Genomic DNA, 27,731 nt, shown 5'->3' with positions numbered 1-27,731 from the left:
AAAATTATTATAAACATACTAACTATATAGCTTGTCACGCTAGATTCACAGTGGGACGTTGCATTTTGATGCCACGTTAAAGTCGCACCGCAAGTTTACAACGCAACGCACCCAAAAAGTGGCAACGCAGCGTTACCGTCGCATACAGCAGATACAGTAAAAAATACAGGCAATGAAAAGTATGCTTCCAAGTCATTACTGAGCATGTGCAAACAGTCCAACGCAGCTAATAACGTGTATAACGCACTGCATGCAGTACTTTTACTTAACGTGCAGCGTTAGACACCAATGCAACGTGTGCACTGTGAACAGGGCATTGATTTTTCATTGCAGTGAGTTATTCTGCGTTAAATGTTGTTTTAACGCGCGACTTTAACGTCCCACTGTGAACTTAGCCTCAGTGTCCTTATTTGTTAGGACCTATTATTAGAACAAAGCTGACCCAGACTTAAATTACTATAACATACAATTAAACAAAAAAATCGTATTAAGACTATCATAAAAATGAGAAATGATAAAAATGGCGATAAATAAAATTAGTAAAAGCTACGTTTCTCCTTAATGCAGATTATGTTCTATGCATTCATTAAAGTGGAACTTCAGCCTAAACAAACATACTTAAAGTGAACCTTAACTGGTGGGGAAAAAAAATTCACTTACCTGGGGGCTTTCCCAAGCCTCCTGCAGCCGTCCTGTGCCCGCACCGTTTTGCGTCATGCGGACGCGCTTTACGGCTCTTTACGACGGGGAATGCGGAAGAAGAGGACTCTTTGCCCGAGGACGACTGGTAGTCGGCCGAAAACGAAACTTAGCCGCGGAGGGAGACCGGAGGGCACCGAAGGACTGGCGCGGGCACAGGACGGCTGCAGGAGGCTTGGGAAAGCCCCCAGGTAAGTGAATTTTTTTTCCCCACCAGTTAAGGTTCCCTTTAAAGCGTAATGAAACCCAGCATTTCTACTTTGCTCTAATAGATTATTTACAGCATATTATATACAACCAGCATTTTTTTTTTTTTTTTTTTTTACTAGAACTGCATTCAAAGGGTTAACACAGAACTTTACATAATGTTATCTTGTGTTTAATTGTATCAAGTGAGAAATGTAAACAAAGCCTTCTCTCACACTGCTGGGTCCCCTGAACAAAGTCAGACAAGCATAAATGCTTTCTGATTAAGTTAGGGGATGAATAAAGCAGTTATAAATAAAATGCAAAGTCAGCTCTCTGAGTAAAATAAGTGTACTTTAGGAATGTATAATTTCTAAATGAATAATAATTCTTATGCACAAAAGCAAATATGCTAACCGTATGGCATATAAAAGTAGGAAAACCTGTTTTTATTGAATATTATGTCAGGATTTTATACCGCTTTAAGTTACATTAGTTATGTTAATTAAAATAGGTAATATAATCCCTTACCCACCCTGTTTTAACAGGCAAATGTTTGTGATTTCATGGGGGCAGCCATCTTTTTGGTTGAAAGGAGGTGACGGAGTATGAGACGCAGTTCCAACTGTCCTGTATCCTGATCACCCTTCCCAGCTGCGCGTGCTAGGCTTCAAATCTCATTCAAAATTAAAAAATTGCACCAAAACAGCAGAACGAGAACAACGTCAGAAGTCCCATCATGCTTTGCACAGCATCAGGGGAAAAATGCCTGGGCAGTTTTCTTCTGTGCAGCTAAAAATGAGGCTTGGGTAAGAAAAACAAAGTTCTGAAGAAACGCCAAGCCTTTTCAGTGCTGCTGAGTAGATTTTTAGTCTGGAGGTTCACGTTAAGTCCCTGTGGGAGTAAGGTTCTCAAAATAAAAATCCAGTACATTGCACGTGAGTGTAGTTTTTGTAGCTTGCTACCAATATTCCCTTCAGGGATATGTTAAACTGCTGTAACTCTCATGAGTTTAGGGTCTTTGTTGTGATAGTCTTTAAAATGATGTGATATGCTATGTAACTCATATCCATTTGAAATGTTCCTCCTATGTTTGCAAAAGTTTAAGGTGGCCACACACTGTACATTTTTTTTAATTGTTCAATTCAAGAATAACAATCAATTTTTCTGACTTTAACATTTCAAAAATATGACCAATGTACCACACACGTGTTAAATTGTTCCTCAATTATGATAAAAATAATTGGAAACTCTGAGAAAATTACTTGGGTGTATATATTAATAAGAACAAAACATGGATTTGGGGAGCACTGGAGCAATCTATAATTCAAACGGCTGTATTAGAGATTCAGTAGCAAAAGGTCAAGCATACAAAGCATAAAATATATATTAATAAATTGACAACTACCATACACCATTCAGTTTTACTAAAAATTGATCAGAAAAATCCACCCTTTCTGATTGGATTTCCCGTTTTTTATTCGATAAAAGTCAATCTGAGTTTTTGCCCGAATTAAAAAGAAGGAAAAAAAAAAAAAAGCTTTAGATTTTTTTTGAGAAATCCATTTTTTTGTATCGAATTGCAGTGAAATCAGATAATTTTATTGCATCATGTGTGGCCATTTTAAGAGTCACTTTTCCATTGGAAGAGAAATTTGCATTCAAATAAAAAATAGGTTTGAACTCTAATCCTGATATATTAATTTATTGGTGAGCACTAACACTAACAATATATTAATAGTGTTAGTTATCTTATCCTTCAGGGTGGCAAAAATATTTGAACATTAGGCTTTGATTGATAATGCATTGTTTTTATACATCATGGATTTGGAGCAGTATACATGTACAATACCCGTCTTAAACATGCCAATTAAGGTCATTAGCAGGCCAATATCATTATTATTATTTAGTATTTGTATACAGGGCTGTGGAGTCGGAGTCGGGGCAATTTTGGGCACCCGGAGTCGGAGTTGGAGTCGTGGTTTCAGAAACTGAGGAGTCGGAGTTGGGAGTCGGAGTCGCATGATTTTTGTACAAAATCCACAGCCCTGTTAAGTATTAGACTAAGGAGTCGGAGTCGAGGAGTCGGAGTCTGAGCAATTTTGGGTACCCGGAGTTGAAGTTGGAGTCGGAGTCGTGTTTTCATAAACTGAGGAGTCGGAGTTGGAGTCTGAAGATTTTTGTACCGACTCCACAGCCCTGTTTGTATAGGCTGACATCGTACAGCGATAAACCCATCTGTATGTTTTTGGGCTGTGTGAGGAAACCTGAGTGACTTGAGGAAGCACACAGACATGGGGCTTGATTCACAAAGCGGTGCACCGCTTTGTGAATGAAGGCCATGGAGAGAACACAAACTCTATGCAGATAGTGCCATGGCTGGGATTTGAACTGTGCCACCGTTTTATCTTTGATACATTCCAATTTACAATAAATGCAGCTGTATTTTTTTAAATTTCCAATGTATAAGTTGACCTCGTGTATAAGTCGGCTCCGATATTTGACCCTCTTAAACTGGAATTTCCTATTGACGCAAGTACTGCCCAGCAAAGTTAATGGCTGCACTTCGGGATTTGGAAGAATTAACAGCTGCACTTGGGGACCAGAAGGGGTTAATGACTGCACTAAATACAGTATTGCAATAATTAACCTGTCCTGTCCCTAAAGTGCAGCCAATAACTCCTCCAGGCCCCCAAGTGCAACAATTATTCACTCCCCTTCCTGCAACCCAGTATCTTTCCCCCTGCCCCTTTCCTTGTTGGTTGTTGTGGCCAAGACTATCAGACCTCTGTTTTCTTGGCATTTACTTTATCAAGAAATTATCACTTACTACTACTACTACTGCAAATGGGAATGTCACTAGATAGTGCACACATTACTCAGTGTTGCTCATGACTCGTGTATAAGTCAACCAGTATACCTTTATTTAGTGACTTAGACCTACATTTCTAGACTTGTGGTCTAGTATATACAGTACGCTTCTCATATTTGTGTAAATATTTTATTATATCATTTCATGGCACAACAACGAAGATATGACAGTTTGGTACAATGTAAAGTAGTCAATGTACAGCTTGTATAACAGTGTAAAGTTGCTCTCCCATCCAAATAGGTCAACATACAGCCATTAATGTCTAATCCTCTTGGAACAAAAGTTAGTACATCCCTGTGTGAAGAATGTCACAATTGTGCTCCCCGGGGCCATGTAACTGGTTTTACAAGGTCTCATGTGTGAATGGGGAACAGGTGTGCTAAATTTGGTGTTATTGCTCTCGCATACACTCATACTGGTCACTGGAAGTTCAACATGGCACCTTATGGCAGAGAACTCTCTAAGGTTGTAAAAAAAAAAAAAAGTATTATTGCTCTACATGAAGATGGCCTAGGCTTTAGGAATTTTGCTAAAACCCTGAAACTGAGCTGCAACACAGTGGCTTAACCAAGACCATACAGTGGCTTAACAGGACAGGTTCCACTCAGAACAGGCTTTGCCATGGTCAACCAAAGAAGTTGAGTGCACATGCTCAGCGTCATATCCAGGGGTTGTCTTTTGCAAATAGATGTATGAGTGCTGGCAGCAATGCATCAGAGGTTGAAGCCGTGAGGGGTCAGCCTGTGAGTGCTTAGACCATATGCCACACACTGCATCAAATTGGCCTACATGGCTGTCGTCCCAAAGGGAAGCCTCTTCTAAAAATCATGCACAAGAAAGAATGCAAAAAGTTTTCTGAAGACAAGCAATCTAAGAACATAGATTACTGGAACCATGTCTTGTGGTCTAATGAGACCAAAATAAACACATTTGATACAGATGGTGTTGAGTGTGTGTAGCAGCAACCACACCTACAGTCAAGCATGGTGTTGGCGGTATCATTGTTTGGGGCTGTCAGCAATGGGAAAATCAGTTAATTGAAGGAATCGTGAATGCCACCATGTAATGTGGCATACTGAAGCAGAGCATCATCCACTACCTTCGGAAACTAAGCCACAGGGCAGTATTCCTAAATGTCAACGACCCCAAACACACCCCCAAGACATCCACTGCCTTGCTAAAGGTTAGGGTAATGGTGCTGGACTGACCAAGCATGTCTCCAGACCTAAACACTATTGAGTGTCTGTGGGGCATCCTTAAATGTAAGGTGGAGGAGCTCAAGGTCGCTAACACCCACCCGCTTTATGGATGTCGTCATGCAGGAGTCTGAGGATTCCAGTGGCAACCTGTGAAGCTCTATTGAACTCCATGCTCAAGAGTTAAAGTAGTGCAGACAAATAATGGTGGATTTACAAAATAATTGACACTTGGGGCAGAATTTCGACATTCTTCACTTAGGAATGTGCTGAAATGAGAATTGTATGTTATTAACCACTTTGTCCTCCTTGACGTATAAAAACGTCAAGGAGGACAGGCGCGCTCCCGCGGCCGATCGCGCGCGTGCACGCGCACTCCCGGCCGCGGATTCGGTAGCCCAGGAATCAATGTATCGGGCTATGGTGTCCGATCACTGATTCCTCTCCCCCGCTGAAAAAGCGACAGCTTCTCTCGGAAGCTACGCTTTTTCTGAGACTATGTCCCTCTAAGCGTACATTGTACGCTTAGAGTGACGTCATGTAAACAAACTCGAGGTTGCCATCTTGTGGCCAAAGAGTAAAACTACATCTAAAAGTAAAAAAAAAAATTACACTACACAAATTTTTCCCTAAATAAAACACTATTTACTTCCCCCCCTCCCAAAAATACCCACATAAAATGTTTAAAAAAAAACAAAGACATTACAATTTAAAAAAAAAACACAAATATTTACCTAAGGGTTTAAACTATTTAAATATCTATGTAAAGATGAAATATTTCTATATATTTTTTTTTATAAGCTTGTAAATAGTGATGGATGCAAAATGGGAAAAATGCTCTTTTATTTCCAAATAAAATATTGTCGCCATACATTGTGATAGGGACATAATTTAAACTGTGAAATAACCGTGACAAATGGGCAATTACAATACGTGGGTTTTAATTATGGAGGCATGTATTATATTAAAACTATAATGGCCGAAAACTGAGCAATAATGAATTGTTTCCGTTTTTTTCTTCTTCTTACTGTCAAAATGCATTTACAGTAAGGTAGCTCTTAGCAAAATGTACCCCCCCAAAAAAAGCCTAATTGGTGGCGGAAAAAACAAGATATAGATCAGTTCATTGTGATAAGTAGTGATAAAGTTATAGGCGAATGAATGGGAGGTGAACATTGCTTGGATGCATAAAGTGAAAATGACTGAGAGCTTAAAGAGACTCTGTAACAAAAATTGCATCCTGTTTTTTATCATCCTACAAGTTCCAAAAGCTATTCTAATGTGTTCTGGCTTATTGCAGCACGTTCTACTATCACCATCTCTGTAATAAATCAACATATCTCTCTCTTGTCAGACTTGTCAGCCTGTGTCTGGAAGGCTGCCAAGTTATTCAGTGTTGTGGTTCTGTGATGCATCTCCCCCCTCCAGGCCCCTCTCTGCACACTGCCTGTGTATTATTTAGATTAGTGCAGCTTCTCTCTTTTCTCTTATCTTTTACAAGCTTGATAAATCTTCCTCTGAGCTGGCTGGGCTTTCACATACTGAGGAATTACATACAGGCAGAGCTGTCTGCACTCTGCAGGAAGAAACAGCCTGAAACTTTAGTGCATGAGAGATGCAGGGGGAAAGAAACACACAAATGATCTCTTGAGATTCAAAAGGAAGAGTGTATACAGCCTGCTTGTGTATGGTTGTATTTTCTATGTGTGGACATACTGTACATCAACCTACTTCCTGTTTTGGTGGCCATTTTGTTTGTTTATAAACAAACTTTTTAAAACTGTTTTTAACCACTTTTAATGCGGCGAGGAGCGGCAAAATTGTGACAGAGGGTAATAGGAGATGTCTCCTAACGCACTGGTATGTTTACTTTTGTGCGATTTTAACAATACAGATTCTCTTTAAGTGGTTAAAGACAGTGACATTATAGCTGCATGTTACTGAACAGGGTGAGAAGTACTTGCACATTGAGCTGTGTGGTCCTAAAACTAATGGTGTGATTGTTCTAAGGGAAACCTCTCTCTCCCTCTCTCTCTCCTCCCATATAGTCTCTCTCTCTCTCTCTCTCTCTCTCTCTCTCTATCTCTATCTCTATCTCTATCTCTATCTCTCTATCTCTCTATATCTCTGTGTCTGTGTGCAGCCTCAAATCACACCTCCCATATAGTCTCATAAGATTTCTAGCTCAAGTGATAATGACAACCTGGGGTTTCAATCTGAGTCTCCCGTCAGGAGGAGCTAGCCTGGCCTCTCATGGTGACTTCTGGGAGAACGCAATGTGCTGGATCTTCTCACATCCTCCATTTGCCCCTGATTAGAGGAGAGGCATGGCTGTAAAGCCACATACTCCACCTCCAGTTTGAGTGGCATGGCATGGTTTTGGTGAGCTATGTGTATTGGTGGGTGCAGTGATGTGGGAGTGAAGCAGTGGTTCCTAGAATGCGCGGGAAGGAGGAGGAGGAGTTAATACAGCACCAATCAGAATAAGTGTGTTCCGGGTGCTTAAACTCCATGGCTGTGTGCTTAAGTAGTGTGGTCATTTTGAAGTTTAAGACCTGTGGAGTTCAGCATGAGGGAATTTTGGAAGGTGGGGCATACACTCAACTAGGTTAGTTAATTGGGATAGATTCAAAAAATATAATGGAAATAACCTTCAAGTACACTAATACTATAAGATTTAGTTTTTCGTAGCTTGTAAGTGAGGAGTAAAAGCAGTTTATATTAGAATGGTCCTATCCTATAAGCACTGCATTCCGTGTTACATCAGCATTGCTGTAGAGAATATTACCTGCATATAACCTGGCAGTGTTTTCACCAGAGTACAGCTGGCATTCCTTTAAGAGTTTTCCTTCTCTGTTTTTTTTTGTTTTTTTGCAACAGATGATTCATCTGATGAATCATACTAAACAAGAGAAACAGGAGAGCGCAGCTCTGTGGAAGATGAATTCTCCTTCCTCAGTGCCGTTTCACTGAATGGGCAATATTCCTGATTCATTGCTTTGTGCTTCTCTTCTAGCATTGCTGGAAAAATTCTAGAGGAGGATAAACTGCCTAGATTAACCGTATGCAGGAATCTGTGTGCCAGAATCCCAGAAAACAGCTGGTTAGTGCCTCTGAGATGATGAGGGGAAGCTGTTCATTAACCACTTTCTTCAGAGGCATTTATATATAGTGTCCAATCAATAATGCAAATACAAAATCCTATTTACTACCCGCCATGATGTCACTGTTTGCTGCTAATCACTCTCACGACTTTCTATCTCTACACCCATCATCGTATCACTATCTGTAACTAGCTGTTGCTAATAATAGGTACATACCATACAATTTTCTGGCAGATCAATTATTTCCAACATGTCTGATCTGAATTTTTATTTTGATTTTCTGATCGTTTGACAAATCGTTTTTTCGATCGATTTTCGTTCCGTTCTATGAAAATTGATAAAAAAAGATTTAGAAAACGATTAAAAATACTATTAAAAAATCAATCGATATTCAGATCGGACATGTTGGAAATAATCGATCGGGCCGCTCCATACTGTGCGAGCGCCTTCTCTCGCGCACTTGCACGTGCACAGTATGGAGTCTCCTGTCTTCAGGAGGACTCGACTTCCGAAGTCCCCATGGGGTGTGTACCTAGCATCACCCCCATCACCATATCACTATCTGTCACTAACTGCCTGTCATTGTGCTACTTATTGGTACCTGTCATTACCTACCGGTACCTATCACTGTTACTATTAACCTGTCATTCTTTGCTATTATTACATGACTATCGCTGTGTCACTGAGTGCCATAATGTCACTATCTACTTATCACTACCTGCATGTCACAATATCACTACCTGTTTGTCAGTGGCGTAGCTGAGGCGCACTGGGCCCAAGTGCAAGTTTCACATTGGGCCCCTCCAAACACTCTATACATTTACCATTGATACGGTGCACCGCAGTGTTAGAGGTGCAAGAAGAACATGGGGAACAGTTAGTTAATGTTAACTACTATTCAAAGCATCTATAGAAGTGATTATTACCAGCACAGGACCAATAAAGGGCTAATACTGCGGTTGAGTGAGGTCCCTCTGGCCCAAGAGCCCCGGTGCAATCACAACCTCTGCACCCCCTATTGCTACGCCACTGCTGCCTGTCACTATCTGCTATCACTATCTGTCTATTACTGAATTGGCAACCAGCTATGATCCTACCTGCTTCTCCATAGAGATGGCTCGAACAGTTCCCGGCAAACTTGGGCTGTTTGCCATTTGCATTTAACGCAAATTTTTTTGAAAAAAATTTGCTTTTGCATTTTACATTGAAGTCAATGGCTGCCGAATTTAGCGGTTAATAGCAAAGCCCCTTTACGTGCTAAAAGGTCAAAAAGACCTAATAATAGTTTTTGGGAAAATCGATTTTAAAGTTCCCGTTCTGAGTGTGGGAAATGTTTTCAGGGCCGCCAACTTTAGCACTAAAAGGCAAAGCCCCTTTACGTGCTAGAAACATCAAATTTGCAGGGTATGTGAAGGAGAACAGTTGGTACAAGAAGAAAAATTTCAAAAAGACCTTAAAGTTTCTGAGAAAATAAATTTTTAAATTCTCATTCTGAGTGTGAGAAATGTTTCCAGGGCCACCGACTTTAGTAGTTAATAGCAAGGCCCACTTACGTGCTAGAAACACCAACTTTTCAGGGTATGTGAAGGACAGGATCCTCCTGATCTCCATTGGTCTGTTAAAGTGAATGGGAACCGCATTTAAAAAAATGAGACAGATACTTACCCAAGGAGAGGGAAGGCTCTGGGTCCTATAGAGCCTCCCTGTTCCTCTCCTGGTCCCCTCGTTCCAGTGCTGGCTCGCCCGGTAGCAGTGTTTGACTAAATTAGTCAAATACTGCTTTATCTGGCCGAAGGAGGCTTTAGAAGTCTTCAGGGAGCCCGAGTGCTCCTGAAGAAGGGCGGCCCTGTACTTCGCCTGCGCAAGCACACTCTCTTGCATGCTCACGCCTGTGCAGTATGGAGCAGCAGGTCTTCGGGGGGACACGGCCCCCGAAGATTTCCAAATACCCTTTCGGGGGGGGGGGGATTGAAACGGGGGGAAACAGCACAGGATAGAGAGCACCGAGAGAGGAGACGGAAGGCTCTATACGACCCAGAGCCTTCCCTCTCCTTGGGTAAGTATTTGCTTCAATTTTTTTTTAAATGCGGTTCCCATTCACTTTAAGAAACCAATGAGGAGCCTTGGAGGGAAATTCAAACATGCTTTTTGCTCTCAGCTATTCTTAGTATAGCCGAGAGCGGACGCTTTACAACCGGCTCCCATTGTCCTCCCCACCTGCCCACACCTATCACCCTCACCCATGCTGACGCTTAGTGCACCTATGGGTGCACTAAGTGCCAGCATGGGTGGGGGATGGCAGGAGTGGGAGGCAAGGAGGACAGTGGGAGCCGGCAGTGGAGCGTCTGATGACAGTACTCTCAGCTATACTTAGTATAGCTGAGAGCTGCGGCGGCCGGTGGAGATCTTCAATGAAGATCGCAAGATAGAGGATATTGGCGTGGGTAAATATTTTTTTAAGGTACAGGTAAGTATTTATGGTTAATTAAGAATAATAAAGGACTTTTTCTGTTGTTGTGTTTTTTCATTTAACCCTTTGTGAAAATGTCTAAGGGGTACCTTATACCCCTGTACTCATTTCTCCTGGGGAGGGGTTGGGCATTCGGGGGGGGGGAGGGTCACCTTCTTAAAGCCCCTCAGGACTTCAGCAGCCCCTACCTCCTCCTGAGGATTGGGTGGGCATCTGGTGGGGGTCACCTTCTTAAAGGGGACTCCCAGAGGCCACCATGACCCCCCCCCCCCTGGCGTCGTTGACTCCCACCTTCTCCTGGGGTACTGGAACTGGGGAAGAGCCCCATGTCCATGGATTGGACAAGGGCTCCGGGGGGAGGGGGGGAGGGGGACAATGCAGGCTGGTATAGCTCAGGGTGCGAAGCCCCATGCAGCCGGGGCTCCGCATTCTGGCTATCCCAGCCTGCATGGGGAACAAGGGGTTAAAGAGGCTCAGAAGGGGGACCCCATGTCATTTTTTTTTATATTTCCCACACTCTGAACATATAAAAAATAAACACATTTATATACATGTTCAGAGTGTGGAAAATCTATAAAAACAAAAAGGAGGCATCCAGAATGCAGAGCCATGTGGGGCTTCGCACCCTGAGCTATACCAGCCTGCATGGTCCATGGTATGGGGGGGCTCTGGAGGAGAGGAGCAGCCAAGCCTTCCCCTCTCCCGCAGAGCCCTTATCCAATCCGGTGCCCCAGGAGGAGGTGGGGGACGATGATGCCCTGGGGGTGTTTATGGTGGCATCTGGGAGTCCCCTTTAAGAAGGGGACCCCCAGATGCTGCCCCTTCCCCCAGGAGAAATGAGTAAAGCGGTATAAAGTACCCCTTACCCATTTCCACAGAGGGTTAATTTAAATTATTCTTAATTAACCATAAATACTTGCCTGTACCTTTAAAAAAAAAAAGTTCCCACGCCAATATCCTCGGAAATGTCCCATGCCAATCACCTCTAATGATCTTGATTGAAGATCTCCACACACCCACTGCCACACACCGCCACTTCCCGATGCCAGTTCTAACTATACTATGTATAGCGAGCTCTGTTGTCCCTCCTGCGGCTTTTCATTCTCCTTCCTGCCCACCCATATCACCCTGATGTCAGCAGCTTTTGGGCAGCATGGTGGCATAGTGGTTAGCGCTCTCGCCTTGTAGGGTTGGGTCCCTGGTTCGAAACACAGCCAGGTCAACATCTGCAAGGAGTTTGTATGTTCTCCCCATGTTTGTGTGGGTTTCCTCTGGGCACTCCGGTGTCCTCCCACATCCCAAAAAGTTAGCCCTAGACTATGATACATGCACTACACGATACATACATAGACATATGACTATGGTAGGGACCAGATTGTGGGCCCCTCTAAGGGACAGTTAGTGACATGACAATATAAACTCTGTACAGTGCTGCGTAATATGTCAGCGCTGTGTAAATAAATACATTTATAGCGACTTCCTTGCGTCTTCCTTGTCTGCCAGTAAAGCTGTGTAGTAAACATCCTCATCATTTCAGCAACACTAGCTGTTCTCATGAATGAGGCTCTCCTGGTTTGGAAGCCCAGCCATGTCCAACCTCAGCAGCACCACCTCCCTATGCCACATATCCACTCACCCCTGCCACTACCTGCTGTCCTGTTCATGCCCCTCTCTGCTCCCTGGTGATGGCATCACTTGGCTTCTGCACAAACTCTGAGGCCCGATGCATTTTTCATAGGGGCAAAAGAGAGATAGTAGTTGTCATTGTAAAATGGTGATCCAGTCATGGTGGCTCACAGGAGCACAGTAAATCCCTGTTTGTTGCTGATGTAGTAAAGCTGCTGTGAGCTACTGAAGGTGGAAAAGCTGCCTAGCGTGCAGCATTACTATCAGGTAGTAAGCAGAGTCCCTCCACAGTTTCACTTTAAAGTGATGTTCCATTTATAGAGGAACTTTAACCAAGGATTGAACTTCATTCCAATCAGTAGCTGATACCCCCTTTCCCACGATAAATCTTCACCTTTTCTCAGATAGATTATAAGTGGGTTCTGTATGGCTGATATTGTGGTGAAATCCCTCCCACAGTGTGATGTCATGACCATGGTCCTGACAGTTTTCTGTCTGTAAACCTTGTTGCCTTGTGGGAAATAGCTGCTTTTTCCAACTGCCAAGCAAGCAATATCTCTCTGTACATAGAACTCTCAGTAATGAACATTCTGTACAGGTCACTTGGCAGAACTAAATATGTCACCACCAGTTATACATTCCAAATGTAAATCAGGAGGGAAAGGAAAGATTTTACAAAGGGCAAACACTGACTAAATAATCTATAAATGAATATTGTAAAAATAAGCATTTTTATTTATTGTTATGTCCACTACAGTTCCTCTTAAATGCATATAAAAGAACTGTGCTTGAATGGGAATTTGAAGATGAGACTTAATGTTGAAGTTTTTCTGGGTTTACCTCAAGTACAGAATAGCTTGTGTATGAATTATGTGTTGTTTCTATGGTATAATATTAATTCTTGGTGTGATTTCCCTCCTTAAAACAGAAGGTACTTGCGATAATTCAGCTTTAAATGAAAGTTTGTAGTTACCCACAATGCACTGCTACTGAATATGCAAATTATCTCTTTATGCCCTTGTAGCCAGGCTTGCATCCAGAACTGCTGGTGCTTATAGCTTTAAATTTTACACAGCCATATCAACCCCACGTGTAGACAGCCTTTTTTAGACTTTTGGTCCTCCTCAGTACATGGCAGGGATTGATATGGCTGTATGGGATAGGGAAACCACTAGAAAAGTATAATATATAATTTACATATTCAGTAGTGGTGTATTGTGGGTAACCACAGATGTTCACTTAAAGCTGAATTATCGCAAGTACCTCTTGTTTTAAGAAGGCAGATCTCACAACAAGCATTGCTTTTTAGTAGGAGGGCTTTTCAGCCTTTCCTAGGGGTTGATTCGCAAAGGTTACTTATTTTTCACCTTGACTGTAAGGAGTGCTAATGCATAAGATAACCAAATAAGGAGAGATAATTCATGAGCTAAATAGATAAGGAGAGCTAAACCATGAGTTAAGTTAGATAAGGAGAGCTAATCCATGAGTTAAGTTAGAAAAGGAGAGTTAAATCATGAGTCATATAAGGAGAGAGATAAATGGTTAGTTAATAAATAAGGTGAGATAATTTAACAGAAAAGCTTTTGCGAATAAGGCCCTTAGTCCCCTATACTTTTCTAGTGGTTTCTGCTCGATTTACTCTGTATATTATTTGTGACATTTTTCCAGGTGAGTGGCTCAGAAAGTGCGATCAGCATTACAGCCAAGAAATTTTCATTTTTTTCAAAGTGGTGTCAGCAATGGCAGCTTGCAATAATTCCCTCCTAACAGATGCGCTCTAATGAGAGCTGTTTTTTATCCTTCACATCTCCGTCAGTACCACATTATCTTCTTTTCTGTTGGCTTGCTTTTTGTTTGTTTGTTTTTTACCACTTTGCTCTCTGTTGGGAAAAGTGCAATGATCATGCAATGAAGTGCAACTCTTTGTTGTATTTTTCATTGGTTTTTAGATTGATGCTGCAAAACATTGAATGGCTCAGAGGCTGATGAGAATTTGTGATTCTTTCATGAATAAAATACATTGGCTTTTTATGTGCTTGTTTCTGACAGTCAATTGCAGCAGCAGCGGGAATTAAACGAGCAGGAGACTCGGGATCTAATGGACAAGATTGCCACTCTGCAGGCTCAGAGGAAAGCGCTCCAACTCCAAAAGAATAACTTCATAGCTGACAATAAAATGATGGAGGCTGAGCTGGAGGCCGTCCGCAAATCCAATAGGTTGGTGGTTTTCTTTTGTTCATTTTACAGAGTTACTGCAGTTAACATAAATATTTTGTAGTATATATTGAGTATACCAGGATATCATTAGAGCCTTCATAACTGTCCCAAGTGTTGAATTTCTTCCTTATGGCTTCTTCTTGTAATAGTGTGGATAACTTGTCAAATCAAATAGCACTGTGGTCTCTGAGCACAATTCAGCTTGTTGGAGGATCATAAAGAAATGACCAATAACACATTGCCTGAAGCAATCATTAACAATTATTGTGAAAGCCAATGGCCCATATGCAATTCACTTTTTCTCCTGAGTTTTCTCCCAGGTGATATTTTTGCGCAAAAAAAACTCAAAATAATTTTGATATTACTTTTTCACCAAATTGTATGTACTTTTTCAATTGTAAAATTCTAAGATAATATGAAAATTATCTCCTAGGAGACAACTTAGGAGAAAAAGTTAATTGCATATGGGCCAATGTGTGTAGGCAGTTGTGTCTACATCTCATGCAGAGTCAGTTGAGAGATGCCCTGAAGGCCGGAAGTCCTGAAGGAGATGAGCGGCAAGCAGACAACTAGGGGCATCTAGAGCAGGAATAGACATCCAGTGTTTACCAAGATAAGCAGAGTGTGAGAGGGAAACAGAGGTCATGGAGTGAGTGGCTGCACTGCATATAGTATTGCAGTTGTTAACCCTTCCTTGTTCCCAAGTGCAGCCATTACACTTCCCCCTCTCCCCCCTCGGCAATCAGTGTGGTCTGTATCTAACCCCCCCCCCCGGTAATCAGTGTGGTCAATATCCATCACCCCCCCCCCCTCTTTGTACTCAGTGTGGCCAGTATCCACCCTGCCCTTAGTAATCTGTGCAGCTATTCTCCACTTAGTAACCGATTGCGGCCTGGCCCCCCTTTAGCTACCAGTTTCTTCAGTACTGTAACTCCCCTTCCCCGCCACCACCACCATCAGTAGTAGAGCACACAGAATGCAACTCCCCTCCCAGAAGCACTAAAGCGCTTAGTATGCGCTTCCCTCCTCCTTTTGGTGATTATCAGTGGGTACTGGGCAGTATTTCTTTAACAACGCCCATTTTCCCATGCCTGGGCAACGGCTTATTCCCCACCCCATAGGCCTTATGTGCCTATTTGCAAAGCATAATTTCCTCTCTTCCTCACTTAAGTCGGTGAGCATGCACCAGCTTCCCTTTGTAGACTCCTGATGTCACTTGACACTAATGCTTGCTCATATGCCTGAGTGAAGAAGAGGTGAGAGGATCCGGCGGTGGAATAGGTAGGTCTGCTCCCCATATAGGCACATAAGTAGTCTGTCACCCTAGCAGGGTAGAATGGGGATCGTTAAAGAAATACTGCCAAGTGGCCACTGATGATCACTTAGAGGAGGAGGGAGGTGCTACATAGTAAGCACTCCTGTGGCATACTCTGCTAGATTATGAGTTAGGGAAAATTTAGGTCAGACTCGCAGGTAGGCCGACATCTATACTTTTAGTGAGTCGATCTAAATTTCTCATTATCTTTTTGCATGCCAGTCTATAATTTTAGGATCGGGTGATTCAGCAGCACATATTACTCCGCATTACACATTCTGACATTATAGACAGCCTCAGTATATGAAGGGAGGAAAACTAGTCTAGAGAAGGCAATCCAGCTGTAAGTGCTTGCAGGTCTACCATCTGGAAACTAATATTTCGAGTTTATAGCCTTAACTCCTTTTCTCTCACTTTCTATATCACACGGAATACTCCCCTCTCTTGATGTACCATCCTCTGTTACTTGCGGACTTGGCTCCTTCCATTGTTTAACACGACTCTTCTGTAGGACACTTTGCTGCCGGAAGACTCGACTCCTTCCAATGTCTAACTCCTCTGTCCTGGTATACCCTGTGCTGCTGGAAAGCTCTGCTCCTTCTATTAGCTAACTCTTTCCTGCTAGCATAGTCAGTTCTGCTGGAGGACTGCTTCTTACATTATCTCTCCTCCTGTTCAACTGTCCTTTCCTAATAGTCTGTGCTGTTGGAGGTCATGGCCTTTACCACTATGCATCTCTCCTCTATTGATAATATGCTGTTCTACTGAAGGATTCTGCTTCTTGTTCCTTCTGTTATTTGCCCCCCCCCCCCCCTCTATTGATAATATGCTGTTCTACTGAAGGATTCTGCTTCTTGTTCCTTCTGTTATTCCCCCCCCCCCCCCCACACACACACACACACACACACACACACACACACACACACACACACACACACACACACACACACACACACACACACACACACACACACACACACACACACACACACACTCAATAATCTATGTTTCTGGAATAAGCAATATTCTTCCTAGTCATTTAATTTATATTTGATCATAAAATGTTCCTCCACCAATTCTTATAGACTAAACTTAGGGAAATATATACAGAAGCCTAAGATTGTATGCAACAAAACCTAATAGCTCTTTCCAAAACTTTGCTATTTGCAAACAAAAATATAAAATATGCTGAAAATTGCCCTCAGATTCTTGACATTTAAAGCTGTTATTATCTGTTTTCCTTCCCATCAAGAACAATCTCCAGGGAGCCTAATAAACTCTGCGGAAGGTATTAAGTTGTACTGTTTTGTCTCTTGAGGCAATAATTGTAATCACAAAAAATTCCAATGCTTCTCACTTAGGTCTGTTATGTTGTCTCTCCATTTTGAATATAGCTTACAATTTTTTTAATATTTTCTCTATAAGAACAAATAAGGTTTCATAACAAGTTTTTTTTTTTTTTTTACTCTTTCTGTAGAATTATGTTTTCTGTCATAGTGTTGTAAAGGGAATTCTTTCTATATCGTTTTGGGTCAAATGCACCAGTGAGGTGGTAATCCGAACTCTGAGGCACAATTAGCACAACCCAAGGTACATGAGTAACGCCAGTGCTACACATGGCAGTTTTACCAGAGCTACATGGATCAGGCCCACTGTTTGATAGAACTAGTCCATAGTCTTCTCGTACACATACACGTACACACACACACACACACACACACACACACACACACACACGTACACACACACACGTACGTACACACACACGTACACACACACACGTACACACACACACGTACACACACACACACACACACACACACACACACACACACACACACACACACACACACACACACACACACACACACAGCGAAACATTCAGATTTCTAAATTACATTTTCTTTTCCGTTAAAGCGGATCAGAGATAAAAAAAAAAAACTATGGCAAGTAACTTGTCTATATATCTTATCTAATGTTTAGATAGTTTACCCAGCAAATCTGACTGCAAACAGCTTCAACATATCAGCGTGGGGTATTATGTTTGCCCTTTATAAATACAATAAATAAATATTATTATTTCTTCCTGTGATCAAATGAGAGCAGCCATATTCTGCTTGGCATAATTACACAGGCAAGCTGCTATTCATATCCACCCCTCAGCCTGTGAAAATTCCACTCCCCACTCCTCCTCTCTCCTCCCTTGCCTCTGAAATCTCAGCTCCCGGCTGGTAACGCCTCATCCTCCCCAGACTGAGCTCCCATGAGCACTTGCTACATGGGATTTAGAATGCCTAGGCGCTTGAGGAGTTGTGGGCACGGCTTGTTTAGTTTATAGGAAATTAGGTCATTAAAACAACAACAAAAAAAGTATTTGGCTTTGGGAATGCCCTATAAAATACATGTAATTATGAAATGTGTAAAAGTTTATCTTGGATCCACTTTAAGGCCCCTACAAACCTATGACTGATGTCACCCATCAGGGATTTGGAGCCAGTCCCTCAGGTGCCATCACTGGGTCAACACTGTACAGATGCAAAGTCAGCTGGGGAAGGGGAGCAGAGGGTCGATAGAGCGGCGCATGCGTGACATCGCGCTGCAAGCGGGACAACCGGTGGTACAAAGGAATCAGCCGTTACTTGGCCAAGTTGATCCACCAGGTGGATCGTTTCAAGGCAGCAGCCGCGGGCTACTGTACACACACACCGAATTATGGGCTGAGGTTGTAGTTATTGGCCACCTTAGCCGACTTTAATCAAGCTTATGTATGAAGCTTTAAACTTACCAGTAAGTGAAACTGTATATAACTCTCACTGATTTTCTTGGCAGAGGAACGCTTCTGCATGTAAGGAATAGATACAAATGATCAGTAGTTTAAAATGGGAGCTGTAAAACTTTAAAAGACTGTCATTCAGCTGAAACAATAAAACATAATTATTATTATTTTTTTTTAGCTTTTTAAGAACAAATAAAGCTAGGTTTGTAGAAACTCCTATTGAGGATTAGGACTTTGCTTCAGATTTGCTTTAAACATTAAAAAAAAAATGTATTTTAGTATATCCATTTAGGTTTCAATTCACACACAGTGGGACAGTCTGGAATTTGGCCTAATGGGTTCTTCTGTTACTTTCTGGGAACATATTAGTGTTTTTTATTGGAGTTCTGTGTACGAGATATACTTGGAGAATTTAAGTCACTGTCCATCACAAGTTAAATAGCAATGCCAAGGACTTCAGGTTTATTTGGAATTGAATGGATATTTAGACGTCACGTAGTCAAAATCGGCTGCTTTAACATAACCTAACTGGCATCCAAGCAAAATAATATTAATGCTAATCCATGAGTAGGCGATTGTTTATTCAGGATTTCAGTAGAATACACATAGTATAGTTAAAGTGCATTCCAGCGAAGAAGTACTATGATCACATTAATGATGTTAGACAAGTGCTGTGATGAGTGTATTATGAAGTTTATTTGCTTCATTCTGATGTACTTGATCTATCTTTAATACATTTCAATCCAATCTTGTATGGCTGCTGGTGAAGCACAGTCTTATCTTTATATGAGAAGCAGTTTTGCAAGATAGAGCAAGCAGTAGTTGATATCCATCTCACAAAGCTGTCCTTAAAGAGGAGCTGCCTGTCAGCCATACTATCTCAGAAAAAAAACACATATATAAGTAGATAAATACTTGCTGTACTTATATAACATATGTATTGCACGGTCCACATTTTGATTTTAGTGATTTTTCTACAGTAATAAGAGAAAATCCTTAGCATTTCCCATTTTAGCTGTGGCTATTTTGAAGCCAATCCTGATGTCATTTCCTCCCTTACTCTCCTCTGCCTGATTGTGTATGCATTACCCGCCCTCCACTATAAAAAGTGCGTTGTCTCAGCAAGAGAAATATTGGCCAATCAGAGAGGAACAGAGGTGTGGGAGGGGAAAACAGGAGGGAAAGAAGCTTCAGCCAATCGGGCTGCATTAGTGAAGTCTGAGGGGGGAGTATAGAAGCAAAAAAGGACAACCCAGTATGCCCTGCAACTTCCTTTTTGCGTACCAAATTTTGTGTGTACCAAATAAGAGTCAGGTAAACTGGGGAATGATCATTTATCAACAAGAAAAGTAATAGTGTATTTAACTTTTGGATTGCCTGGTTAGCATCCTTATGACTTGTTTACCAGATAAAGATAAAGAATTAATTTTGGATTTTATGCCTAACGGTTACACTTTAAAAGCAAAACTGAAGTCCAAGGAAACTTATGTGATAAATAATTGTGTCTCTAGAACTAATCCTCACATGAACTTCCCTGGAATCCTATATTCTTATTTTGGGTTTACAGATTTAAGATTGAATCGATCAGTTGTTGGCTGCCCATACACCGCAGGCCCATTCCCGATCTATTTCAACATTACATTTTTGGGAAATTGGCCTTGTGATGCAGCATCCACCGCCTCACTGCCTCACTGCCTCATTTGCTGTCCCCCAAATGTTCATGCAACTTATCACTTTGGCCGATCCTGTATGGCAGTGTGTATGTGATCACAATGTGACTGCAACTTACCTTGTTGCTCCAGCCACTATGACTGTTTATGTGATCACAATGTCACTGCAACTTACCACATTGCTCCAGCCACTATAGCTATATTTATGCGATCACGTTTCTGCAACTTACCATGTTGCCCTAGCCACTATGGCTGTCTTTATACAATCACAAAGTAATTGCTACTTACCACGTTGCTCCAGCCACCATGGCTGTGCTTGTGCAATTAGAATGTCACTGCAATTTACCATATTGCTCCAGCCACTATGGTTGTGTTCATGCGATCACAATGTCACCTTACCATGTTGCCCTAGCCACGTGGTAAGTTGCAATTAGCAGGTAGTGCATCTACAAGACATGGTTGAGTGCAACTCAGTAGTCTAATGACTGATAGAAAATCTAGATACCTAGAAGTCTGGGCAGAAAATTAAAAATATTGCCACACAAATGACAATTGAACATTTCAGAAGATCATATAAAAGTGGAAAATATGGCAACTTGGGTGGGCCAGGCTTTCCCAGCAATTTCAACTTAAAGGACCTCTGCCGTGAAAATCTTAAAATTTAAAATATATGTAAACATATACAAATAAGAATTTTTAGAGTAAAATGAGCTATAAATTACTTTTCTCCTATGTTGCTGTCACTTACAGTTAAGTAGTAGAAATCTGACATTGCCAACAAGTTTTGGGCTAATCCATCTATCCATAGGGCATTCTCAGCATGGCATTTATTCTTTATAAAGACACTCCCTGAAAAAGATTTATACAAAGATGGTGACCAACCTGCCTGCTCCACCGTACACTTTATTTTTTTTTTTTTTTTTGGCAGTTGGACGGAGCAACTGCCATTCACTAAGTACATTTGAAAATAAAGAAAACCGTGAGGACCCCCCATGAGGAGATTGGCTAGTCCAAAACCTGTTAGTTCTGTCAGGTTTCTACTCTGGAAGAAATGTACTCCTTATTTGTATGTTTACATATATTTTACACCAGCTTATGGCCCGGCGTTGCCCGGGTATGCATTTGGCTGGTGTTGGCTCCGCTCCCTTTTTCAATGACTCAATGACCTAGTTTGTGAGCTTTGTGGTCTTTGGCATCAATAATTTGCATTGAAATGAAACAAATCTGATTGGCTGTGGCTCAACCCCCTTTTCCAAATTTGAACCCCAGTCACCCAATGAACATCTGTACCAGGCTTGAGGCTTGTGTCATTAACAGAGCAAGAATGGCAGCAATTAAATATTCCCCTTGAAAATCAATAGGTGAATTTTGAGTGGCTTTTGTAGGCTCCACCCACTTTTCTGAATATTAATCCCAGTCACCCAGTGACTAACTGTGCAAAGTTTGAGAAACCTACCATTAACAGTGTAAGAATGGCTGCCGTTTATATTTTTTCATTGAAATTTGTATTTGTCTCCGCCCACTTTTTGGTTAAGGGCATAAAAAGTATCCTATATGTTATTCCAAGTAATGTACTATGTGTGTGGCGAATTTCATTCAAATCCATTCAGCCATTGTTGCATGATTGAGTAACAAACATCCAAACTTTCCCATTGATAAGATTAGTGAGATTTTACGATTTCCACAACAGAGGTCCATTAAGAGCAGAATCTTGATGTAAGAAGTCTATTAACAACAACATATTTTCATGTGACCTACAGGCAACTTTTGGTATTATTACTGTTACACTGCATGATACTACTATTTAGAAGGAATGTTTGGTGGCATAAGAGGGACATAACATGCCATGGTGACTGTATACAGTCTAAAATAAATGTAAAATATTGCGTGTCCAAAAAGAAATTGAACGCACCTTTTACATAAATGTGCATTATTCTTTAAAGTGTGCAATGGGTAGGAGAGTATATAAATTTGGAATCTGTTCACACACAGTGTAGGTAATCCAAGTGACCTCCAAGTAATTTTTTTTAGTTTAAATAATTAATCCTTCACATTGTTCTCAAGCAGCCCAAGGTTAGACTGTTACTATTATGAGCAGCACAGTGTCGTAGTGAATTACACTCTGTTTTCACTGCGTCTGAGCGGGTTTCCTCCAGGCACTCTGGTTTCCTCCCACTTCCCAAAACCCATACAGATAAGCTAACTGGCTTTCGTCTAAAAATTGGCCACAGTCTACAATTGACATACGACTATGGTAGGGATTAGATTGTGAGCTTCTCTGAGGAACCGTTAGTGAGAAGACTATATACTGTGTGTGTGTGCAGTACACTTCAGATGATGCCAACGTGATTCGCGCAGGCACAGAAGAGGACGACCTGGCAAGGTCGGCTTCTACACTGGAGGGGACCCTGGGCCAGCGGCTGGGAACAGAGCTGCAGCAAGGGCACAGGATGGCTGCCAGGGGCTGGAGGAAGCCCCCAGTAAGTAGAATTTTGTTTTTTAATTATCTCGGACCTCTCCTTTAAAGTGTTTTCTGAGGAGTACTTTGTGCACCACTTCAACTAAGGATAAAGGTGTGGGAAAGAAACTGTGTTTAGCTAAGTATCTAAAAAAATCTGCTAGCCATCTACTGTACACAGTTCTTTTGTAATAAAAATAAAAGTTTTTTACCAAGCAAATAGGCTCCGTTTCAGCAGACGTCATGAGGGCTGGATTTCTGGGAAGGCCACAAAGGCCATGGCCTTGGGTGATAAAATCAGAAGGTCAGCAGGACTTGGTGAAATAAGGGGTCACATGTCAAAGTAAATAACTTCTCCAGGCTCTTTGCTCTTTTGCCTGAATTCCACAGTTCCTGCATCTCCCTTACTTCTTGGTGTGTGTGATGACAGACAGCATCTGCTATCACCTGAACGAATAGGAGGGGGGGGGGGCGGTTGAAAGCAGCTCAATGGAGGGGAGCCCATTTAAACCAGTGATTGCTAGTCAGGGTGTTAGATAGAATGTGGAGGGGGGGGTGGGGAGGTTGTTGACAGCGGCCCTGGGTGCTGAAAAGTACAAATCTGACCCTGGACACCATTCTAAATTGTTTATAGGCTAGTCTGCAGCTAAGAAATTGAGGCCAAACTGAAGTCCAACTGATAAACTGAGGTTGAACTGACTTTGTGCTATTGTAGAACTGATTGTGGGCTGTAGGTGAACTGACTATGACCCGAGGCTGCACTTGCGTCAAAACTTCAGGTACACTTGCCCTTAGAAGATTTTGGCATGTGGTTTACTGTAGGATCTAATCCATTAGGGTGGCTATACTTTCAACTGTGTGTTTATGATTTAGGAAAATGAAAAGAAGAATTGGACAGCTGAGGCAGCAGTTGGAGGACGCTATGGAGAAGGAGGTGACTGCTCACCAGTATCTGGCCAATCTCATCACTCTGGCAGAAAACATCGCTGGCGAGAGGGACCAGCTCATTTATGTGGTATGTGGAAAATGCACTGTTTGGCCTTTTCCTTCTTGTACATTATAAACATGGTCTTTGTGCTTCAGTTCAGTAAATTGGTTATTACTGTATCAGATCTAGAAATAAAAAACTTGAAATGACATTCATAAAATCCTGAATTCACACCCTTTAGCAGCCACATATAGCAAAACTATATATGCGTTGTAGTGCTGATTTTTTTTTTTCTGCCTCTGGGCAAGTGTGCCTTCCCCAGCCTGGTAGGGTATGCAGAGCGGTACAGGGATCTGTCATATTTACCTGTTCTAGACAGATGGATCCGCTTCTCCTCTCCTCCACTTGAGGTGCCGCAGTCCCGGCATCCTCTTCTAAGTTCAGATCACATGATATGACATGAGATTTTCACCCAGTGGGTGGTGTCAGTGTTGCAGCACCACCTGGTGGTAGAACATGGATGATGAAAGAGTCTTTCATCACCCCCTCTTCCACCATGGGGCGGCGCTGCAATGCTGACACCATCCTCTGGATTCCAATCATGTCATATCGTGATCGAAACTTAGAAGAGGATGCCGGGACTGCAGCACTTCAAGTGGAGGAGAGGAGACGTGGATCCATTTGTCTAGAACAGGTAAATATAAAAAAGCTTCCTGCGCCGCTCTGCATAGTTGCATTAGGCAGCAAAAAGATATATGCCAGCAGAAGATGCCCTGGCATGCATTGTCTAACTGGAGATAATGCTATTAACAGGTTAAGTTGCCCAAACACATTGATTTTCCTAGCAAATTCAATCAAGTGGTTTATTCTACAGGGAATCGATTTCTAAAATAATACCTTCTCGATCGATTTTGATCTAAAACAGACTAAACGTATCACTCTGACAAGATGGAGGATTTAGGTTGAATGGAGGCGGGGCACAAGTGCTGGCCAATTGGCAGCCCATAGCGTTGCACTGCATTGCAATACTGTTAAATTAAACTAAATTTTCAATAGATTCCTTGATGGACTCTATTGGAAATGTATGTGCTATGTGTGGTATGTATTGATTCCTATCAGTAAGGAATCAGTCAGTTTGCCACATAAAGTGGCAATCTATAAGTGTATGGTATGGGTATGTTTATCCGGATCCGGACCGATGCAGTTGAAATCTATGTCCTGCTTGTGGCTGTGCGGATCTGACAGGACATAGATTTCAAATACCATCGCCGCGCGGTTCCGCCGCTGCTGCCGCTGTCTCCCCGCTGCAGAACACTTGCCCTGCCATCTATATGACGGCAGAGCTCTGGGAGCCGGTCAAGAGCCGATTTCATTGCTCCTGGCCCTGTCATCACTGTAAACCAATCCCATTGGCTTACATTGATTGACAGCGTCAGGAGCCAATGAAAGTGGCTCCTGACCTGCTTGCACAGCTCTGCCTTTATAGGGACAGCAGCGATGAGGACCTGTGGCAGGGACAAAGCAGCATGGACGGCTGGAGTGGCGGATTATTGCGGCAATTCGTCAGTAAGCGCCGATTTACAGTACCAGCAGTCTCTGGTCCTTAAGGGGGCAGAGACTGCTGGTACGGAAGTAGTTAAATTGTCATCATAATGAAGATTACTCAGTCAGAGTTGTTTACATTGTGCAGGTTCTCTTTTTGCCATTTTAAGAAACTTACATAGGAACAATGCTAATCGTCCCAAGCCTGTAAAGGTAATTTGCCTTTCTCTGGTTCAACTGGGATTGGTTGCGAGTCCAGAACAGTGATCTTCTTTTGTGTGCGTTTTCTCTGGTAGAACTTGATAGGCGGATTACTTTTTTCAACCTAACTATACAACTACGGTATGTAACAAAGTATAGGCCTGATTCATCAAGCTGTGCTGGAGAAAAAGCAGTGCAGCTTAATGTGCAGTAGTGCGCGCTATGCACGCCTTATGTAGAAGCGGTCGCTGCTATGTAGGACTGTGCCTTACCTTCGTTATGTGCATTGCTTTTTTAGCAACGCGCGTAACTTTCAATGCAGGCGGTCCTGTGAAGTATCGCGACCGCAATACTTCACTAACAGACCGCCCGCATTGAAAGTTACATGCATTGCTGAGGAAGCAATGCGCATAAGTAAGGTAAGGCATGTTCCTTAGATGGAAGCGAGCGTTGCTATGTAAGGTGTGCATAGCGTGCACTACTGCACATTAAGCTACGCTGCTTTAGCGAAAAAGACTTATTCCTTTGAGGCAGCATTGGAGAAGTCTGAGGCCTTGTTCACATTAGGAAACACGTATGGCCGTGCGTTCGGGACGCAAGCGCACCCAATCGCACGCCATCTGCATTGTGCTGCTGATCCTATTCATTACAGTGAATGGGATCAGCGATGCGCTTTGGCAAAAATGCGTGGAGCAATGCAATAGCGCATTGCACTGCTGCACAGCGCGCATAGTCTGAACGTCAGAGGTGCTGTGGGTGCACTTCTGATGTTCTTGCTGATCGCATACGATACACGCTGCTGAAATGCTCACGGCAGCGCGTATAGTGTGAATGAAGCCTAACTGTCAACAGATGGTGGTCATTGTTAGCACGCAGTAACTGGCTGATGAATGGGAGGATTTCATTGAGTGAATGGATGGTGGAAGCTGTAAGAAGTGTCTGGCTGTTGGAAATGATGTGTGGATCTTGTGAATGGTTGGAGGGAGTATAACTATGTTGTGTAATGTTTTATTTCACATGGAGGGCTGAAGGTGGTACATGCACCGCTTGTCAGCTGCTCCTGTGCAAAGGCCAGGCCCTTGTTCTATTCTCTGCTCTGCTCTGCTATATTCTTCTAGCATAATATTTTCATCTTCATTCCCTTTCTGTCGCAGTTTTGTAGAGATCCATGTTCCCAGTCCTATATGATGGCTTCTTTCCTAGACAAGGGTTCTTAAAGAGGAACTCCAGTGAAAATAATGTAATAAAAATAGTGCTTCATTTTTACAATAATTGTGTATAAATGATTTAGTCGCTGTTTGCCCATTGTAAAATCTTCCCTCTCCCTGATTTACATTCTGACATTTATCACATGGTGACATTTTTTACTGCTGGCAGGTGTTGATTTTTCATGAGAAAGGGGGTATCAGCTACTGATTGGGATGAAGTTCAATTCTTGGTTACGGTTTCTCTTCTGCTGTGAACTGGGGCTTGTTGTTGTTATTGTTGTTGTTGTTGCTTTACCCCTTTAACAAAAAGGTACCCTGCACACAGATTTTCCAGTCTTCAGGACCACAATCTAAAGGTGCCCCTACATCAGACGATGTATGGGCAGATGGACCATGAGTCAGATCACGGAGATATTTGTCAGCTGCCCATACACTGTGCAGACTGGTTCCCAATAGATTTCAGCAGGAATTCTCTCAGGAATTGATTTAGCGCCAGTCTGCCTGCCCCCAAGTGTAAAATGTAGCAGTGAGCAGTGGGTGGTTTCTTATGAGGCCCAGTTACTCCACTCAGAAACTTGTACTGTTAGCTGCAGGCTGATAACCCTGCCCCATTTCTAGCCTACAGTAGATGCAGGACTGTAGAAAAAAGCTGATAGGGCTCACTACTAGGTGCACACACCTAGTCCGCCGGTGCACAATCCCTCTGTGGGTCACCAATCCACAATCAAGTCCCGATAAGTAGAAATGAAGGAGGCACTCAATAGGCGAATAAACTTGCGTTTATATCAAAGTAGCAAACGTTTGCTACTGTTGTTTTTGCTACTTTGATATAAACGCAAGTTTATTCGCCTATTGAGTGCCTCCTTCATTTCTACTTACAGTAGATGCAGGGCCTGTTTATTGGCCAGTATCAATGTAATAAATAGTTGCACTGTCTAAAGGAGAAGCCCAGTTCACTTTATTTTATTACCTCAGAAGATGGTATCTCTAGAACTGCTGATGGATTTCACATGCTGCTTTTTATTATTATATGCTTATCAGTGTGTCTGCACCGCCTGTTCAAATTCAATTGGTCAGGTTTGCAGAGGGGTGTCTAACCATTTAGGTAATGTTTGATTGGAGTGTCTCCTTAGTCTCTAACCCTTCTCCACCCTATTTATAAACTGTGAGTAAAGCAAAAAATAGCTTGGCACTGCTGTTTAAATGGTAAAATTATGTGCTTTTATGGCAAGACATGTCCATCAACAATGTAGATTAAAAAAG

The 27,731-nt window shown here is 42.2% G+C and overlaps 1 protein-coding gene across 6 annotated transcripts in view; it reads left to right on the top strand.

Annotated features, from left to right (window-relative positions):
* The window catches only part of CEP89 (centrosomal protein 89), a 363,467-nt gene that overhangs the window by 82,861 nt on the left and 252,875 nt on the right, over nucleotides 1-27,731 (top strand). For all 6 annotated transcript variants that reach the window (XM_068259610.1, XM_068259609.1, XM_068259608.1 and 3 more), the window contains 2 exons: nucleotides 14,203-14,370; nucleotides 23,463-23,604. In XM_068259610.1, the coding sequence (XP_068115711.1) occupies nucleotides 14,203-14,370; nucleotides 23,463-23,604 (310 nt within the window). The remainder of the gene's footprint in view (nucleotides 1-14,202; nucleotides 14,371-23,462; nucleotides 23,605-27,731) is intronic.

The sequence above is a fragment of the Hyperolius riggenbachi genome, chromosome 11 (assembly GCF_040937935.1).
Source record: "Hyperolius riggenbachi isolate aHypRig1 chromosome 11, aHypRig1.pri, whole genome shotgun sequence".
Taxonomy (NCBI): Eukaryota; Metazoa; Chordata; class Amphibia; order Anura; family Hyperoliidae; genus Hyperolius; species Hyperolius riggenbachi.
This window is presented reverse-complemented; position numbering and strand designations above follow the sequence as displayed.